Genomic DNA, 21,065 nt, shown 5'->3' on the forward strand with positions numbered 1-21,065 from the left:
GAATGACATCTGCACAATGTCTGCAGCACCCAGCAGACAAAACACAAGGAACATATAGGGCCATTTTCCTTCAAGGGCCACAAACAGCGCAATTTGATCTCATGTGGGCCGGACCATTAAAAAGATGTAAGGAAGGAAGGAAGGAAAAAAAGACAGGAAGGAATGAAGGAAAGAAGGGAGGAAGGACAGATGGAAGGAAGGAAGGAAGGAAGGACAGAAGGAAGGAAGGGAGGACAGACAGAAAGAAGGAAGAAAGGGAGGAAGGACAGAAGGAAGGAAGGAAGGAAGGAAGGGAGGAAGGACAGAAGGAAGGAAGGAAGGAAAGAAGGGAGGAAGGACAGATGGAAGGAAGGAAGGAAGGAAAGAAAGAAAGAAAGATGGAAGGAAGGACGGACAAGTGGAAGGAAGGAAGGATGAAAGGGAGAAAGGAAAGATGGAAGGAAGGAAGGAAGCTTCACTTATACTCTATTCTTTACTTATTCTACTCCACAAATGTTGATCTTTTTTGTTTTTAACTCATGAAATGAAAATGAATGTTGATCACTTGAGGAGGTCGGTTATGTTGGAGGGGTTTTTATTCTTTAAGTAAAGTCTGGTATCGGCCATTTTACTGCCTTGGCAGCTCTGTGGCAGCATTGTTTTCATTGATATTATACTCAATAATTCAGATTGAACAGCCTTCTCCTTGGTGGACTGAAATGAGTGGTCACATAGGAATTTCTTTCTAGGACGGCGTATTCAATCATCTTTAATAGTAGTATTGCCTTGGAGCTAAAAACACTCTCCCGTTGTGACAGCTCCACGTGGCGTCGTTGAAGGATGACAGTGCACCGAAGCGTTCAGCTGTATTGTTTTATTTCCCTGCAGTCACCGCGGGAAACAGAGATGCTGTGGATGAAACGGTGGCTTTCTAAGCTCAAACTGTTTCTGTAAGGAACATTTCTAACAGGCACGAGCAGGGGAGTCAAACATGCTTCCTTCTATCTTTCCTTCCTCTTTATCTTTCCTTCCTTCTATCTTTCCTTCCTCTCTCTATCCTTCCTTCCTTCTATCTTTCCTTCCTCCCTCTATCCATCCTTCCTTCCTTCCTTCCTTCTTTCTATCTTTCCTTCTAGCTTTCCTTCCTTCCTCTCTCTATCCTTCCTTCCTTCTTTCTATCTTTCCTTCCTTCTATCTTTCCTTCCTCCCTCTATCCTTCCTTCCTTCCTTACTTACTTACTTACCTCGATATTTCCTTCCTCGTTTTCATCATCCCTTCCTTCCATCTTTCCTTCCTGTCTTCTTTTTTCCGTCCGTCCGTCCGTCTGTCCTTCCTTCCTTCCTTCCTTCCTTCCTTCCTTCCTTCCTTCCTTCCTTCCTTCCTTCCATATTTCCTTCCTCCCTTTCATCCTCCCTTCTTTCCATCTTTCCTTCTTGTCTTCTTTTCCTTCCTTCCTTCCTGTCTTTTTTCCTTCCCTCCTTCCTTATCTAAAATATAAACAAGCTAAATATGAACATTGCAATCCAACCTCATCTGTGTTTTGCTGAAAATCCTAACATTTTTCTTCCATCTACAGTTGAATTGAACTAGCAGTAAAAAAAAGAAAAGAAAGGAAATATCATCTCCTGGCCACAGTGGCCCAGTTGGTTTCCAGTTGAAAACTGTATATTTTTGGTAAAACTAGCTTGCTAATGAAAATGTTGCCAGCTGTGATATTTACAGGAGGGCTGACTGCTGCAGCCATAATACCTCAAATCTGATCAAACATCATCACAAGAAAGGGCACACAAAGCTGCAAACCAAAGGGGGAGGGAGAGGCTCTGGTAAAACCCAAACAGATTTCACTGATGGATCCGTCCAAGAAAGGCAGGATGTCCTGCATACAGAGTCTGAGTGAGAACCAAAAGCAAACACTTCCCATCTGCCTTTGCGAGGACATTGTTATTAGTATAAATGGAGTATCAGCAGCCTGTAATGTCAACCAATTCTGTTATCATACTGTTACATGATTTTAGATACGTTTGTTTCAATCACTACTCTGCTGTCAAAGAAGATTCAGATTAAGTTCTTATAAGTAAGACTATTGTTTTTGGTGATGTCTGTGCTAGTATTAGTTGGTGATGCATTCAAGTCCCAATTTGTGAAAAAACCCATCATACCAGAAACTTACCTTTGTTCTCAGTATAGGCTTTGAAACTCCAGTGTCATCATCAATAACGTTAGAAATGATTTCTGGGCAAAGAGTTGTATCATTACGTGTGATGTAAACACAGGTAACTCCTAGCAGGTGCCTGAGGGAAATCGTTACTTGAAGCAATTATAATGATATGGTATCTGTGTGTGTTGTTATACATGGGGCGGCTAGTGACATGGTATCACCCAACAACAGGTTTCAGGGTTGTTGCATGGCAGTGAATGTGTGTTTGTGTGCTGCTCTCTTATTCTCTTCCTCTGAAATACACTCTGTTTTAAAGCCATACAATACTCCAAATCTTTAAATATGTATTGTAGACATAGATCTGATGTTGAGGGGACAGAGTGATGTCATCCCCAAGTTAAGCTGCTATCTTTTATTAATTTCAGTGTATCAAAAGCAACTACAATCAACCAATTTAGTACTGCACTTCTTTAAAATAGTTTGACAGTAAAAAAAAAAAAGGATCAAATTGATGATAACCCACAGTGCAACTAGGCCATCAACAGTCTGTTCAGACATTTGGTTGTCTTGTTCTGCGTTCATGTTATCTTGGATTGTCCTTTTTTCCGAGTTGGGAATTGTTCCAACTTTGGTGCGTTCAGGAGATTTCAAGTCGTAATGTGAATGCTACAAATAAGATCTGTTAAATATTGTCTCAGACTTGTTACAGCACCAGTACATTCCCTAAAACCACAACATTTAAAAACAAATTGCTTTACTGGGCTTCCTATCAGGGTTATTGTTAATGAATAACTTTTCTAACCAATGTAGGTCGCTCGACATGGACGGCAACTAACGGTTAAAACCTAATACCATATTACAAATTACATATAAGAAGGAAATTAACAAAAACAAACACCAGACAATATTCTTTTGTCTGTCATGTTTTTGCAATATGACATCAACTTTTTGCAATCCTGTACCAAAATGTTCGCCAACTTTCCAAGTTCTGACTTAAGGAGGTGTTAGATGAATTTTCCCAGACAGGATTTTTTTTTCTTCCAACTATACTGACACCACATGAATGACATATTATGCTAGGATCTGCTAATGTAACCACTAGTTGCTAGCCTCAAGTAGAGATCAGGTCTGGAAAAGCCACACCCACCCACACGTTACATTTTCAAACTTGTAGTCTTCAGCCCTAATCGACACTGCCTCAAATTACATCACTTGAGGCATTTCATGCAACTGTGTCTGGAGACTCCGCTAAACAGACTGTGATATGTAAAATGTGTGCACTTTCTCTCTTAAATGAACTCCTGCGTTCCTTTCCTTTTGTGGGTTAGAGCCAGAGCAATGATGCCCACCTCCACACACATGTGCACAGTTAACTGACAGTGTCTTCCTAACATACTTGCTCATTGTAAGATCGAGCATGAAACCTTGTCCAAATATACTTTGAGTGATGTTGCAGTGCTGATTGTGTGAGATGTTTATAAATGCACCGGGAAGAGCTTTAGGATAGACAGCTGCTGAGTGCCGGGAGCTCTGGAGGAGAGAGCCAGGAGCAGAGGTGCAGCTTCAGGACAAATAACACCCGCAAATCACACTGAATTCTGCTCTGATCTGAAGCTGTTTACTGGCAGGAGGAAAGCTCACAGTTTATTTTTCAAACTGAGTAGCAGCAACAGTGAGTGCTCTGTGTGTATGTGTGTGTGAAAGTTCCTGTAACCCCTTGGGGACTGCTTCCAGTATAAACATCGACCTTGTTGGGACCAGTAGTCCTCATGGGGATTAAAACCTGTTCTTAATGAGGCAAAACATAATTTCTGAGCTCAGATCAGGTTAAGGTTAAGGTTTGGCATGAATTTGAGTTTGGGTTAGACTGTCCACAGTGAGTTGAAGTCAGCTGTAAAAACCTGTGTGTGTGTGTGTGTGTGTGTGTGTGTGTGTGTGTGTGTGTGTGTGTGTGTGTGTGTGTGTGTGTGTGTGTGTGTGTGTGTGTGTGTGTGTGTGTGTGTGTGTGTGTGTGTGTGTGTGTGTGTGTGTGTGTGTGTGTGTGTGTGTGTGTGCTCAGTCCATCTCTGTGGTTACTGGCTACAGGCGCGCTAGGGGGTTTATATCAGTTTATGCATTGCAACATGATCATGCAGAAACCTGTCAGGTCATGTGGGAAACAGTTTTTAGAAGGGCTTGGGAAAATTGTATTTTGATGCTAAAACATACATACTTTGACCAAAATTTGAATTTTCAGATTTGAACACACATGGAAGGTGAAGCTACAGAATAATAATGGACCTGCCCTTCAAATGTGAACCCACAACATCTTAGTTTAAACACAGGCATTTCACATGGTTCAAATATTGTCCCTTCACATCACTTCAATAACCCTCTTTCACAGGAGACATTTGGATTGGTAGTAGCAGGAGAAGCTCAGGTGTTAGTATTAACATTAACAATGGCTCCAATCTATTCACGTGAAAGCCAGAATGCACCAAACCAGGACCCTGAAACTGAAAAAGACATACTTTTACTATTTACACCTGTGCTTTTCATACTGTGAATTGTCACAATCTTCACTGAAAAATGCCTATCGATCATCAGAGTCAAAATGGTTTTCTCTGTCAAGCATCTTCAAAAGTGAATTATCTCCACACATACACAGCAAAACGCTGACCTTAAATAATCTAGAAAAGTCAATAAACACTCACAATAAAGAAACTAGCCACTTTTCTTTTCAGCTGGCTGAGTTGCACTCAACAAATAATGAACAGCCCTTTTGTTCATTTTACCCAGTTTCATCGCTGTTTCACATTTCAAATGAAAGCTGCCAATAATACCGTCACTACATTTCCTGAGGCAGTTTTTCTGACATACTTTGCAAAAAGACCTGTTGAATGTGTGACACGGGTTAAAAATAAGTCTAACACATGTCCCCAATCCAAAACCTATAATTCACTTGATATTCATAGGTTGGGTTGGATGATGTAATGGGCATTGAGCATTTATTTTATGTTATATACAGTTCTTTATAGATCATTTTACATGTAGGTGCTTGATACAATGTTGTGTTTAAAAAGGGTTGATTTTTGTCTACTACCGGTACATTTTTTAAATCAATTATTGCACTAAGAAGACACATGGATAGGGCAACGGAAACATCTCATGTGTTTAGAAGTCATGTGGCTGATAAACAATAAAGAAAAATAGATGCTATCTTTTGCTCTGCAGGCCTGTTTTGTTTCCCTTGCATTCAATCTTTTTCCCCATTTTCTTTTTATTATCTGTTGCCTTTTGGTTTGTCACCTAGTGTGTTTATATGTGTGCCTGCACAGCATGTGCATGGCACTTCATTTCCATATTGGTGTGACAGTGGTGCAGCTGCAGTGTTTTGGACCTGTCCTAATAAGCAAAGCACAGTGAGTCCTGGATCATATGCTCTGGCTAATTGTCTCATTGCTATTCAGGCATCCATTGAAGTTTAAAACTGGGAGTAAAAAGTCACTGACACACAACTGAACAAAACACACTCATACACATCCACAAAGACACTTGAATGTGAGATGTCTCGTAGCATGCCATACCACACAACGTAAAGACACAAGCCATCCAAACAAGATGGAAGAATTAAAGTGCACATTCATTCATGCACACAAAAACACACCATTGAAATACTTTGGAAAAGAGAGGGTAATAGATATCTATGTCTTATCTTTTGTTTCTTTAGTATTACAAGTATGAAGATTCTCCATCGTCGAGGTAGTATGAGGTAGAAGAATATCTAGAAGTATGTAAAGTAGTAAGTAAAAAGAAACTGTTTGATCCTTGAAATCATCTTCAGTCCTCGTCTTCATTCTCCTGACTTGTAGGGAGTTTTTAGGAGAGACATTTTAGCCTCTGGGAGAGTTGTTACATAAATAGTTTTATATTTTGGGAATATATTTATTATACTTACTTGTTCTCTTACTGAGGTGTATACCCTTGTTACACCAAAAAATAGCAAGTATATTTTATATTTTTTTAAACGTGGGTAAACCCCCTAACATAGGTGATTGACTCCCTTCCCATTGCTGTCCCTTTCTTTTTTCTTTTTTCTTTTTTCCTGCTGTGAATCTGTGTCAATTGTTGAATTGTTAGCATAGACGTGCCATGCTGTGTGTAGCCCATAGACTGTATGAAAATAAGGTGTAGCTGCATAGTCTCTGGTTTAACCGCACCATGCTGTGCAGGTGACAGCCAGGTGTGTTTATGATGTTTGTGTGCTCTGAAAGACGTCGGTTGACTTCCAGCCTACATTAACATATGGATCAGACCATATGTTCATGTATGGTCTCTCTGTAATTACAAATAATAACAAATAATGTATTACTTTATTACAGAGGGACCATACATAAACATATGGATGAAACCGAAACAGATGAAAGAGCAGTCAAAAAGGGGCAGAAATGAGCAATGTCCACCTGGGTGTCATGTTTCCATCACTGCCGATCGGCGCTGGAGCTGATGAATACTCATGACTACTGCAGAGTCATTTGACCCAGGAGTGAATGCCAATCCTTTCCCACTAAAGACAAAAACTACATGTTGTTGTTTTTTTGTCAGCTGTGAAAGGGGCTTTAGACGAGAAGATTGATACCACTCTTATGCCTGTTCATTAATTATGAAGCTGGAGCCAGAAGCTGATTAGTTTAGCTTAGTGTCCGAAGGCATGCTGGACTGTAAAGCAACACATTGTGGTGTTAAGGGGGTTAATATGCTCAACAGTTTCTTTATGCCAGATACGGTTATTAGTGGAAACTCCAGTAAGTTACCGGCCAAACCATGTCCTGCTTAACACCCATACATTCAGCTATCATTATGATCATTAGTCATACCTCTATTGTCATTATTATTATTATCATTGTTGTTACTGTATTTCCTTCCTTCTTTCTTTCTCAACCCAACCAGTAAAGGCAGATGTCCAGCCCGGTTTCAATTGAGGTTTTTCCCCGTTAAAGGGGAGTTTTTTCCTTGCTGCTGTCAGCAAGTGGTTGCTCATAGGGGGAATATTTGGTCACACTGACAGAAAAATGCTAGTGAGGAGAAAAATGGACAAACAACAATTGAAAACAGCACAACAACATGAAATAGCCTAAACATTTTTCAAGCTATTTTAAAGCTAGCAAGTACCAGTTTTTTCCCAGTGAGGACTCAGAGCTAGGACAGTCAGTGGCGGTGATGAAACCAAGTGAAATGTTTCTATTCGAATGACAAACTAGCAGAACATAGAAAAATGACACCAAGAAACTGAGCTGCTAGTCCAGGTCGCTCTGTGCCTGCCAGCTCTATGCTCTGTGAATGCAGACACACAAGAAGAAAAACTCATAGGAAACAGACAGGCCCATGGAGATAGATTATGTTCGTATGAGTCATTTCCAGTTATTCGTCTTGCCAAACAAGCTTTCTGATTAAGGAAAACAATGGAATCATTTATTATGTTCCGCTTGTTAGACGCTTCCCTCCATCTTTTTCTCTGACTTTTCTCCATAACCACACAGCGTCTCCACTCTCATTTTCTCTCTTCTTCTCCCCAACTGCACGTGTCTCCCCATTTTTGTCCTTTAATTCCCTTTACATTTCACATGTAGTCTGTTGTCACTACATATTTCCTCTCTCTCTCCTTGTATTTGTTTGCTCTGTGTGTGCAGCACTCTATGTGGGACGGAGCGAGAGAGAAAGATGAAGAGACTGTATTGACCGGTTGACATTTCCAAAGTTGACAAATCTCCTGCTGAAATAACATGGAATCCCTCAGCATTTCTCCCACATGACACCACATTTATTCATTGCAAAACATTTGCTGCTGCTCTAACAGCACAGCATGTACACACAATAACTTGCACCCCTGAGTGCTCTTTATGTGCCTCATGAAATAGGCAAACATATTTATTTCTATATCATATGTACCCTGTGGTAGGTGATTATTAAACAAGAGTTGTTAGTTACACCTGGCCAGTTGAAGTATTCAGCTGCATGAACATGCTCACTAGTAGTGTAACTCATGTGGTGAGGTATACTGATTTTCAATTTGGGAAAAAGAGAGCATTAAGTATTGACTACTGGAATAAGGGAGTCGAAGTATATTTAACTTGTTTTTGTTTGTTTAATGTGTTACATTGTGAATTAGTTAGAGATAATTAAATATCTGTTTTTTCCCCCCAAATGCCGTATGTGTAGGATTTATCGTTGATATGAAATGCATTCTTAGTCATTTAGATGATAAAAAGCTCAGAATGTTAGATTTCAGGCATACATTTTTAAAAAGCTGAGTTTCAGGTTGATCCCTCCTTTGAAATTAAGTAAGGTTTATAAAGGGGATGTCTGTTGCCAATAACTAAGGCATAATTAAAGACTGAAGAAACTGTTCATTGACAGATGTCAATAGTGACAAAATAGGGTGCCCTGGATAAAGAGGGACATCTAGTGGTGACAAGTGGTTACTTTTCACTTCCAGAAAGAAAAGAAGTGTAACAAACGTTAAAATACTGCAGATCTGTCTCTGTGAAGCCAGAAGTATAATGCATGTGTGTGAATTACCTGATTAGTCTAAATCAAAGTCATTCAGCATTTCCCTGACGTTCAGTGCAGTTCCACCACAGCAAAGCACAATACAAACATGATTTACTTTGCAATCAAATTTACTGGTAATTCTTTAAATTTAGAATAAAATAACGTTTTTTTCCCCCACATCTGACTTAAAGGCAGTATATCTTGATCTGCCTTAAAATGAATTAAATCTTTCACACTCCCTGCCATGGATAAACAGCTCTCTGTCTCTACTTGATGGTGACTAATTCTCCAATCTTTCCCTTGGCCAGGCTTTTGAATATCAGTCTCAGCTCGTTAGCTTGTTTGGCCCAAGAACCGGGATTTTCAAGTCCTTGTTGCTGAATTGGCTCGTGGGCCAAGACAACTACGTCACCTAGAATCCCCAGTGGTGGCCATTACTCAAAACTATTCATACAGCTCTAGACGCTGAGCAGAATGGGAAAATGATTTCGACATTGCTGAGGGGGAACAGCTGCAGCAATCTGCCATTGGAGGATGACAGATTTCCTTTTCTCTCTTCCTCTCACTCAATCCTTCTCACTTACTCTTTCTTTTAAATTTGTGTCTATACATTTCATTTTTCTTTTACTTCTCCTTTTCGTTCTCTTGATTCTCTCTGTTTCGGGGGGGGGGGGGGGGGGGGGGGGGGGGTTTCTTCTCTCTGTTACTTTTTATATTCTAGTTTCTTTCTCTTCGGTACACCCCCTTTACACACATTTACACCAATGTGTGCACACACAAACCCACACAGATACATGCACACAATTACACACAAGGGAGCCCAACTCTGAAAATGCCTTCCCAGGAATATTAGTCCAAGGAATTTTAATGGGACCCTTTCACGTTTCAGCTTTGTGAAAAAAAGTTAACATACTGTTTGCTAACAGATTGGAACATTGTGTGTGTGTGTGTGTGTGTGTGTGTGTGTGTGTGTGTGTGTGTGTGTGTGTGTGTGTGTGTGTGTGTGTGTGTGTGTGTGTGCATTTTATGGTATGAACTGATTGTGTCCAAATTACACAATAGCGGATACCCACTGGTTACAAAAGCTGTCATTCCTGAGCAGGAATTCAACTTAAAAGTGTAATTTTTGGTTAGTTTTTTAAGGCTGGTGTTTAGGGGTTTGCTCTGTAGGATTTGTGTGTATGACAAGTTGATGCATCTCTAAATAACCACAGAAACCACTGCTATGAAGAAGAAGAAGGCTGGAGGCCGGTGGTGTTCAGTAAAAAATGTGAACTGTGAGGTTGTAACAGACTGAAAAACGATACAACAATGTGCTGTTTGCTTTAACATATACTCATACAAATACACTCTCATAAATAAATCCACCATTTACCATATGAGTTTTAAAGCATTTAATTCCTCCCTGTGTGAATGTGTATGTCAGTTTGTGAACATGAGTTCTTGTGTATGCACTGTATTTGTGACTGTGCGTATGTGTGTGTTAGTGGAACCACATCTGGAAACAATAGAGCAGTAGATGCTGTCACTTTCCTTTTACCTCAGGCTTTTGAGGGAGCTCTTAAACAAACACTCATTCACTCAGTAAATTACAGGAAGGCAATCTGAGCTGCAGACTTAGATATTTGTACCCCCCCCCCCCCCCCATCTCTCTCTCTCAAACACACACACACACACACACACACACACACACACACACACAGTCAAACATGCCCAGAATTAACTGGTTTCTCCAAATGCAATTTTAGCCCTGGGCTGGTAAATTACAACCAAACATGCATCAAGCGTAATTGTAAAAACAAATTATAATTGATTTTGAAGTGAAAGGAGGTGCATGTGTGCTTCTCTGGACGTTTCTGTGTGTGCTGCAAGTGTGTGTATGGGTGGGGTTGTAAGTTCAGAGCTGATGAGATGTGATTGATGGTACAGCAATGTATACACAGTATAATCACTGTGTTTCCACTGAGGATTCAAAACAAATTTAGTGGTTATGTAGCAATCTGTATCCTAACCCAGAGAAACTGTTAACAAGAAATGCAAGGAGATTAAAACAGAGTCACTGCTGTATAGATCGGAGTATAATAGTTCGGAGTTAGGGAGGATAAGTAGCTGCAAACATGTCAGTGCCTGATAAAGAACCAAAACTTAATTTGTCTCATCAGACAAGAGGTGGCAGTATTGTTCAACCAATGAGCTGAGCCAGACTCAGGTGACAGGCAAAAGAGTTTTATATGCAGCATACTACACGGACTGTAAGTGACTCATTACAAATTCATCTATTGACCCACTCATACTCATCTTAATCTGTCCTGTAACGACTGCAGGGTGCATGAATGTACCTCCACACAATACACTGAAGCAGGATTAGTAACTCTTTGATATGTCTGCTCTGAAATCTCTAAAGACGTAAATGTTAACTTAACACGCTTATTTTATGCGTATGTACACATCTTCATGACTACATGCACATTTATACAAACACATGAACTCATAAAACTTCATCAACATATTGGAAACCAAAAAGTTTTTATTTATCTTGCTCTTCTGATACAAAAGTGTCTTTTAAATAACAAACAAATTTAAAAAAATGTTGTCACTTTTTTTTTTTTTTTTTTTTTACAAGGATAAATTAGCATTTTTTTTCTTATAATACATTGATGATATCATCAAGACAATCTACACAAAGGAACAGTCTAGACCTTACAGGCTAAGATCAGTGTTGATGAACTGACCCCACCATCAAATCTGGGATTCTCAAAAGCATTTTACAAATCTCATTACCAGTGGTTCTCGGTTTTCATTAGGCTGTGGCACACACTCACCATAATTCAAGGCACAACTATTCGGTTATTGTTTAAAAATGTCACCTGAAGCTCAGTGTGGTCATACGAAAAGAGACGGCCAAACTTTAAGAAAATCTAAGAGGGAAACTGCATTAGCTAAGAGGGGAGGTGGTCAGAGGTTAATTTAATTCACTTTAACTCAATGTAATGTTTGTTTGACTTTGGAAATTCAATAAGTGTGCCAAGGTACTCTGGTTTGAGAAACATTGGTTTACCTTCTCAGGGTTCTCGGTTTCACCAGAATATTCCAAAACATCTCTCATTTAACGTATTATGGGGAAAAGCAGTCCAAGCTCATACAATTATTTTCTCCCCCATTCTAAATATTTACTTAAAATACCTGTGGCAGGTATGACAGGCGCTATCTGGTTTCAAATGGCACACAGGTGGGCAAAGCTCCAAAGTATTCCAGCTCTTGTGCATTTGAATCACTTAGAGCCAAATTCTTCTTATTCTACTTGATTGTAGAAAGCCTAAGGTGACGCACGTCACACATTTTTATACATTCAAAGATTCACTGAAATGCAAGAGCTTTACTAGATAGATTGTCAGGCAAACAAAGTGACCACAGGAACAGGTAAGACATGATGAGACAGGTGATGTGTAACTTATGGTTATTACATCTCACAGTGCATCCTATAAGTGGATAATGAGAATAACTGCAAGCTTAAAAATCAACAAAATGCAACCGTAGAGGCAATGAGTGGAAATCTTATGAGAACTTCTGAAATGCATTGTACAAAAATATTTCCCAAAGAGGACTTGATTGTCAGGCACATTAGCCATGATGCAGTAGACAGACTTTGAGAGAAACAGAAAGCAAAGCGTGGCCATCGAAAGCACCATAAAGACAGACGACACAGATATGCAGGTAGAGGCAGACATACACTTAATTAAATGCTCCAAATTAATTATGCTTCTGTGATGGCTTTGTCATACATCACTGAGACAGACAATCTGACTGAAAAGAAGAGCAGACAGGCTAAAAAAAATCGTTATTGATGTTTCTTTTCCGTTTGATCGTGATCATCACATGGTCATGCATGAGCTGGTGGGTGAGATTCGTGGGAACTAGACTCTTCCTATGTATGTACCTGCATATGTGCATGTCTTTGTTATTGCATAATGTGTCTTTTGGCAAGTGATTGTCTAATAACCTCTAATTTTTTGACCTGCCTCGGGTCCAATGTTTGGAAAAGAGGGCAGAGGGAATAATTTAATTTCCTGGACTTCATGGTAACTCGAGAGCGTATACAGTACAGGGTTTCCAAGGAGAAAGTTAGCTCAGCTTCTCATAGACTACTGAGGTAAAACACACAGGCCTACATTTCCCAGATGCCTCAAGGCTTCCACATTTATGGGTCAATAAAAGGCACAGCTGGGGTACTCCCAGAATTCATTACGGTATGACTTCATAGAACTAGCTAATAAGGACTTTTGATATTTTGGGAAATACACTTATTTGCTTTCTTGCTTAACGAGATTTAGATGGGAAGACCAATACCATTCTTGTGTCTGTATGGTGAATAAAGGGGGCTGCAAATTACTTCTGCCAGCTAAAAAAACACAAATCTACAATTCAGTTCTTGTACTTCATATTTACGGTACAGACATGAGAGTAGTATTGATTCTTTCATCCAACTCTTCGCAAGAAATTAAAGAAGCATATTTCCTAAAATGTCAAACTGGTCGTTTGAATGTACAGGAAGAATCAAAATTTCCCCTTATGTTTCTCGGACTGCCCTTATCTTGACAATATTTGTAAGAACAGTGGTTGTGTATTGGTTTTAACACATTGGAGATTTTCTTTTCAAATAGCTGATGTTAACAAAGTTGCACATTTCACCATGCTGGTGCTGCACAAGATTCTACTTAATTTTTTTACCGTCAATACCACTCGATTCTGGTGTCAGTGCTGCAACTCCCCAATGACAACTGACCAAACTCGTCCTGTTAGAGGCTCTGTGCATATGTCTATACTGTATAATCATTTACCATATATTACTATGATTCAGCACTGCCGTCCCTGGTAATGCACTTGTGACAAGCACAGACACTTCACATATTGTATATAATTATAGTGCATTATTACAGCTTAGAGCTGGTTTCCCAAAAAATTCTGAGCAATAAAATCAGCTGCTCTTTTATATTGTACAAAAGTTATAATTTATAAAATTAAAAAAAAGTAAAATAAGGTTGTTTAAATGTAAACACATTGCAGATTTAAGGCCATTTTTGATATGTTTTCATCAGATTTTCATTGTTTTTGGTCTGGTATTTCATTGTCTTTTTTAATTTTCCCACAAAGATATAAAAACCGACAGGGACTCAAGGTGTCAGATACTTTTGGGAAACGTCAGCCTACATCTGTAAAATATCTGCACCATGACCCTCCAGTGTAAATTTCAAAACCCTAAAAAAAAAAGACACAATGGTGTAAGATTTACTGTATCCAGCAGCTTCAGTCTCTTCTGCTGAGGGCTGTAGAGAAAAGAGAGACAGAGAGGTAGACGTGGTGCTACACAGCTTATTGATGTGTCTGCTCTTCATATTGATGCTCGGATTCTGCCTTTTCCGTCTCTCTTTCTCCTTCATTCTTTTTCTTTCTTTGTCTCTCTGGGCAATGAAAGTCTAACAGAGGTAGAGAGGCTACTGTTGCTACTTATATATCAGTCCTCCCCTTTTCTCCTCCTTAACCCCAACATTTAAGGGCAGTGCCAACCCCTGATAGAGGCACAGAGTTGAGTAAGACGGGGTGAGACGTGCTCATTGACTCTCAGAGAGCTTTTATGATGCATTTACATCCAGTGGCTTCTGTAAGAAACTCCTGTGAAGTTTCTGTGTCACATTGATTCTGCGTCCTCTCTGTCCTTCTTTCGGGGAAGCGAGTCTCTGCTAGAGAGAATGAAGCAGGTAGAAGTCTATTCCTGTTCCGTTCTCTCTTTCTTTCTTCTCACACCACTGTCTCATTGCCTTTTCCCGGTTTGATCCAGCCTTCGCCCGGTGCTCTCTTGCCTCCTCGGCTCGCCCTGCCGTCCCTGAGTAGGCGGGCAGTGCAGCGCTGCCAGGTATGGAGGGTCTTGGCTGACCAGATCCACATACCCGACGTGATGCCAACAAGCAGTGACATGAAGATTCGAAGCATCTCTGAGGCAACGTATGAGTCTCGTACGTTGGTCTTGAAGTCCCCCCAGTGAGAGAGCTGGTAGAAGTAACAGCCAATGACGGTGGATGCTGGTACAGTGTAGAGAACGGAAAACACTCCAATCTTCACCATTAAACGCTCCAGCTTGTCTGTCTTGGCGCCGTCCTTCTGCAAATTGGAGCGGATCTTGAAAAGAGCCACCAAACCGGCACAGATAAACAGGGTTCCTAAAGTTTGACACAGAAAACAATAGTCGTATAATGATCATTACATAGAAACATAATGTCAGTCATATACAGCAACGATTAAAAGAATGGCAGGAAGGCCCATACAGCACAGTTGTTGATTATGCAAACATGTTGTTATAAGATTATGTGGTGGATTTAAGTATTGCAAGCTTAGATATAAACACAATATTTAAGTAGATTCAGTAAAAATCAATGCAAATTTAGAAACGACTGTGTTATTATGTTGTAATTACCTATGAGAAGGTATGTGGCCAGTGGTGCCACAACAAAGCCTGTGAGCGCCTCCTGCTGCTGGTTGCCAACATAGCAGAGCCCAGTGAGATCATCTGCATCCACCAGTCTCATTATGAGGATGACAATGGTTTTAACAGCTGGTATAGCCCAGGCCGCTATATGGAAGTAGGAGCTGTGCATTTCAATGGCTTCATGACCCCACTTTAGTCCAGCAGCCAAGAACCACGTCAGGGTCAGGATCACCCACCTGGAAGAGAGATAGACAGAGTAAGAAGAGTGAGGGATGAGGCAAACTCTACCCATGTGTACAGATTATCTTACTGAACTGGCATTAATTTTGCTTGGATCAAAACTTTGTCCTAGCAGACACATGTAATCGTGTGTTGTAATTGGCTCATCATGACACCAAACAGTATCAAGTTACACGACAGATGATTGTGGTCTTATTTAGAGACAGAGTGAACGCCTTGAGCTCTAAAGCTTTTCCAGGGGAAGAGTTTAGAAAAACAGGAAAACAAGGGCAAAATGGAAAAGGAAGAAAAAGAACTGTGACAGCAGTGCGTTTCCACTGCAACATCATCAGTGCAGCAAACACTCAAAAGGTGGCATATTTCACAAAGGCAGTCTTTGTATGTTTGGAAATTAATCCATCTAGTACAGGGGTTATGAGACAGGATATTTAGCTTTTAAAGAAAACAGGATGCAAGTCTCACGTTCCAATTGTTCCACCAAAGTCAATTCACAACAGACGATGACAATGGTAAAAGTGGGACAAAGAGATGAAGGATTAATACAATAAAGTGTGTGTGTGTGTGTGTGTGTTTGTGTATTTTGCGTGTGTGTGTGTTTGTTGGCACTTACCAGAGTGAGGAGGCCATGCCAAAGAAATAGAGCAGAAGGAAGACTATGGCACAGCCAGTGCTCTTTAACCCTTCTTGTACTAGAATTGGTACTGCTGCTGAATCCAAGTCACAGGAAACGCGTTCCCTTCCCAGAGTCAACCGTACCTGCAGGGGAAACAAGAGAGGAAAGAATAAGAAAATGGATGAGTAAGAGAATTTTTTTTTTTTTAAAGCCAAAAAGGAGCATCATCTGATTTTTAACCCATTACACTTTATACATTCTCCCCAAATAAATGGTACAATGTAATACTAAATCTCCCACTTACCAGGTAGGCAACACTGTACAGATTACAGCACATGGACAGGAAAATTATGGGCCTTTCAGGGTATGAGAAGCGCTGTGAATCTAGCAGAAAGGTCAGGACTGTGAGGGTAGTTGAGAGGAAGCACAGCACAGCCCACACTGCCATCCAGGCGTCTGTGAAGACTTTTGCCCCCCGTCTGTAGAGCCCACTGTCGTAGCCACACTGGAGAGCACAGCTCTCCGTCTGTTTCAACCAGGTATACTGTTCAGGCTCAGATCCCAATGCCTGACACTCCTGATGGGGAGGATGGCGGACTGGATAGTAGGGTGGGTCCTCATCCCCTGGACCTTCCATGCACATGTGATTGTGGTCGTTCTGAGGTGGGAAGAGGCTGCAGTTGAGGACCTGGAGTGGACACATAATGGGAAATGGTTTCTTATTGAGGCTGTGATCCATTTTTTAAAAACATTTTGGAGCTAATTCACATCAATTGAAATGTGTCTTTAATAGAAGACACTTTGCTTTAATGGATTAATTATTTATATACCATTTTACACATTACTCACGTCCTAGAAATACAATTTATAATATAATTCATTTATGTGTGACGTTTTCTTGCGATTGATGTCAAAGTCAGTCGACTCACCTCAGGCCAAATGAAACCAAACTCATGAAGCACTGGGAGGCATTTCCTCTTGACGGACAGACACATGCTACCACAGGGACCAATGGGGATGGGAACCTTGTCTGTGCACATTGGCACATAGACTGAGCACAGGAAGAACTGGAGAAAAAAGGAAATAAAGCATAACATGTAAAACATTTTGCACATAGTATATTTTATACAATTGTGCAAATTGTATAGTCTGTGTTGGAAGTAAGGAATGGCTGAAGAGCAGGTTTTGAGAAAAAGGGAATGCAAACGGGTCAGAACAGCTATTACTAAGGAGAGAAAAAAAGTGAAATATGACGATATAGTGAACTGCTTTGTTCCAGTCGAGTTAAATCAAACTGTGAAGCAGAAGGTAAATCATGCCAGTGGTGTTGCACTTGTTTAAGAGGTGGAAACAGTGATATGAATGCCCCATGGCCCCATGTCTATATATTTAAGATAAGATTATGGCAGGTAGATGGTACTTCCACATATGGATCGTCCATCTGCTTCCATATACCTCTGACTACTCCACTGCTTCCCCTGCCTTCACTTTCAATACATTGCATCACCTCTTCTAGTGGCGGCTCTCTATTTTCTCTTCTAATAAAGAACTCCACACTTGAGTCGAGACAGCACTGCCAACATTAACCTGCTCCAAGGTTAGGCATACAACTCTGTGTCTTTAAAAACAATCTGTGGATTTAACAACACTGAGGGCATGTGCCATGTAATGCTCCATAATCCCCCCTAATCCAAGGCTCAGTTTTCTCTGTCCCATGGCAATACTTTTGAAATAGATATCTAAGTTGGGGTTATAAAGATATTGACGAGACCGAAATCATATTTGACTGTTTGAGATTGTAGTGATGTGAGGGAAGAAGTGCCTATTGCAAACTCTAAGGTTACAAAAGGCTGCAATTTTAAGCAATTTCATGCCTTTAGGGGGGAAATCTGTTTGAAGCCAGAGTGTAAAATTGTGCCAGGCTCATGATATGAAAATACGCAGAAGCAGAAAGTACATTTCACTCAGCTCCCTTCAGGTAAAAGAAACAAACACACACTCCAGGAGCTTGGATGGGCTGATAGCTGACTTTGTTCAAATGTGTTAAGAGTGGAACGTCGGCTGCCATTTTCATTTCAAAAATATCTAAATATTTAATGGACCATAATAAGAACAAAATGTTTTGGGCTTGCAGCCTTGATCTAGTGTTGGGGACGTCCCAGCTTGAAATTAGCCCTCGAACAGAGCCCATATGAAACATGAATCCAAGATGGGTGTCAAGGTTGGGAAATAAATACATGGGGAAACATTATATAACTTTTACTTTCTGTAAAAATTGTGCATCCATGCAACATGTTACACTTTGACTATAACAATTTCAAGCATGAGATTTAAAAAAGGGAGAATATGTGAGCTGCTGTTCTGTTACAAACCTACAGGATATTCACGTTTCTATGTCTACAGACAAAACAGACTTATCTTTTGATTATAAGTCTGAACTGCGATACAATAACTCCTCACTGTGTTGCTGGCTGTGAGGAAGTAAGGGATGTCAAAATCCGTTATCTCAGTGAAAGGGAACTTCCTTTAAACTCAATTTGTTACACTGCTCTCTGATCAGTATCTGTGTTGTAGGGCAACTTTATTCATGTAACTGAAGCAGAGTGTCTGATCTGGAAACTGTGTTCTTTTTCTACAAATAGACAATCTTTGTTCCCAGACTGAACCACGTGTTTTATATAGTTGTGCTGAGTAATTTCTTGTTTGATTAAATGAAATTAACAAATTAGCAAAGTTGCCATAGTGTGTGATAGTGTGGTTTGTGCGCATCCACTTGCACAGTTAAGTTTTATGATAGATATTAAATCATATGCAATACAATTTCTGATTTTTCTCACAAAGTTGTGCGTATAGTCTATCAGTGATGGTAATATAATACGTGTTGGGTGTTTTCCCCAACCGTTGGTAACCTGAGTGCCGCCACATCAGTGCTAAAAGCTGCTCTGGTTACTAGTCAGGAAGCCTCCCATTTGAGCAAATGTTACGGGATATGGTTTCCCTTTCCCCTTTCCTCCCTCTTTAGCATGTCTGTGTGTGTCTGTGTGAGAGAGGGGGGAGGGGGGAGTCAGCTAATCTTACAGAACAATTTTCAGCTGGAGCAGGACAGTGTGGTTTGCAGTTGGTCCCTGTTCTGTCTGGCTGTCTCTCTCTCTCTCTGACACACACACACACATTTTCCACCCTTATCCCCAAACACCTGTACACATTAATAATTCACTAAAATATCAAAGTCATACTCTAGACAGAATAGCGGCCATAAAAAAAACAATTTCTGTGTATGTCTGTGAGAAAATCCAACTCTGTCCAGTGACACTCTCCTTGATATTTACAAATATCTTGATCCCTGTTGGGCCATTACTCACTCCAATTATAGGCTGAAGTAAAAAGTCTCACAGACAAAGAAGGGCACCAATCTTATTTTTTTTTTCTTCTTACATGGTGCATGAGGCAAACAAGCAGCATTTGTCTAAGGACACTGAGGGCACCATTGTTAACGAGAAGACAGTACAGTATATAGCAGTGAAGACTCAGCTGTTGCTGTGTGGGGCATGAACTCAGAATGTCAACAGACAGAGGGGGCATTTTTATTGAAATTAGCATGGCCGCATGGCACAACAGGAAGGATGGGACCCCTCCACTTAGTCCAACTCTATGGGAATCAACCTAATGCACAGTGCAATATCTGTGCTCCTCATTATCTCTGGCACCACACACACAAATATAGAATATCTGAACTCAGGCATGCCTCTTTGAATCCAGGTCACTGTGCCTAAATTTATGTGTGTGGGGTAACAAATCCCGTGCATGCTTTTAATAACATGCGTCTATTCTATTATATTCTAATCTATTCTTAACATGTATTCAGTCACATCAGTCCAGTACCTTGAGTTGACTGGAGCAGCCGTACTGTATGAGTGGCGTAAACGTGGTCAGCTGTAGCTCTGCGTCCGACTGCAGCACGTTGCCGACCAGATTGGGCATCTTGGTGACGTTGTAACCGAGACCCTGGCACATGCTGATCCGGATCGGGTCGCAGGTCATCTCCTCCACCTCTTCGCCAAAACCCTGCACCGCGCAGAGCGAACCGAGCAGCCCGGACAACAGGAGCAAGGCTGCCCCGGTGAGCGACACCATCATCCCAGGCATGAGCACCTTAAAACACTGACCAGCTGTCCTGTGTGTGAATGTTGGCACAGTCAATATCTCCTTAAAATACACAAAAAAAGTCGTCCTGGAAACAGCCGAGCGTATAGTCCGTGCGTTTTTGGAGACGATAGTATCCAAACTCGAATCGCTTAGTAGGTTAAAATATCCAGAAAGTACAAGTAAATCATTTCAAGATTCGTGCATAGTCAAAAATAGAATAACATGTGCCCCCGCAGGTTTAAAAAAAACCCCACTTGGATAAATCCTGCAGTCTTTCGTGCGTTGTTTCCCGTTAATAGCTCGCAGCGCACAGATGAGATCCAGTGGTCGGGTTTTGCGTCTGCTGCCTGCAAGCGTCCAGCACTAAACTTATTGTGTCTGTGAGGAGAGACTATTTTCTATTTTGCCTGTCCAGAAGAGAAGCCGACCAATCCATGTGCCGGAGTTCAGTTTCCCTGACCAACCCCTGACCAGGAGGCGGGATCCAAGAGGAAAATAGAAGGAGGGAGCCTCCTCTCCTCTCCTCTCCTCTCCTCTCTCCTTCCCTTCAGTGTTTCCCTTCTCTGTTCTCCTTTCCTTTTCTGCTCTTTCACTGTGATTCATCTCTGTTCTGCTCCTGCAAAGAAAAATCTGTGAGCATTCCCCAACTAATTCTGACAATATCCAGAACCTGTATTTATACCGGCTGATGTGGCTTTCACATATTTTCATTGGCTGTATTTTTTTAGAAAATAAGCGTATGAAAAGTGGATTTTTCAGTGTGTGTTTGGGAGAGAGTGTGTGTGTGTTTTTATTTTATATGTAAAGTCCTTAATGGTCTTTTAAGGCCGTCTGGAACTTCACCACAGGTTCCACTCCCCTCCTCTTAAGGCCCGTCAGCTCTAAGTGCTCATGACATTGTAATTGAAAGTAGGGC

At 40.7% G+C, this 21,065-nt stretch overlaps 1 protein-coding gene across 1 annotated transcript; it reads right to left on the bottom strand.

Moving 5' to 3' along the window:
* Positions 1-11,170: 11,170 nt before the first annotated feature.
* Positions 11,171-20,497, bottom strand: fzd4 (frizzled class receptor 4). The gene is made up of 6 exons (XM_062419126.1): positions 19,886-20,497; positions 16,933-17,070; positions 16,308-16,691; positions 16,001-16,146; positions 15,139-15,386; positions 11,171-14,884 (listed from the first exon to the last, which is right to left on the bottom strand). Exons 1-6 carry the CDS (start codon positions 20,147-20,149, stop codon positions 14,466-14,468), a joined length of 1,599 nt encoding a protein of 532 aa, XP_062275110.1. The 5' UTR covers positions 20,150-20,497; the 3' UTR covers positions 11,171-14,465.
* Positions 20,498-21,065: the final 568 nt, after the last annotated feature.

Source organism: Scomber scombrus, chromosome 5, assembly GCF_963691925.1.
Source record: "Scomber scombrus chromosome 5, fScoSco1.1, whole genome shotgun sequence".
Taxonomy (NCBI): domain Eukaryota; kingdom Metazoa; phylum Chordata; class Actinopteri; order Scombriformes; family Scombridae; genus Scomber; species Scomber scombrus.

What these genes read in the sequence shown, in the direction of transcription:
- fzd4 (XM_062419126.1), bottom strand. Translation starts at nt 20,149, where the DNA reads ATGCCTGGGATGATGGTGTCGCTCACCGGGGCAGCCTTGCTCCTGTTG. An exon ending in GCTGCTCCAGTCAACTCAAG is followed by an intron (nt 17,071 to 19,885) that starts GTACTGGACTGA and finishes TTTTTTCTCCAG; the next exon opens with TTCTTCCTGTGCTCAGTCTA. An exon ending in GGCATGGCCTCCTCACTCTG is followed by an intron (nt 15,387 to 16,000) that starts GTAAGTGCCAAC and finishes TCTCTCTTCCAG; the next exon opens with GTGGGTGATCCTGACCCTGA.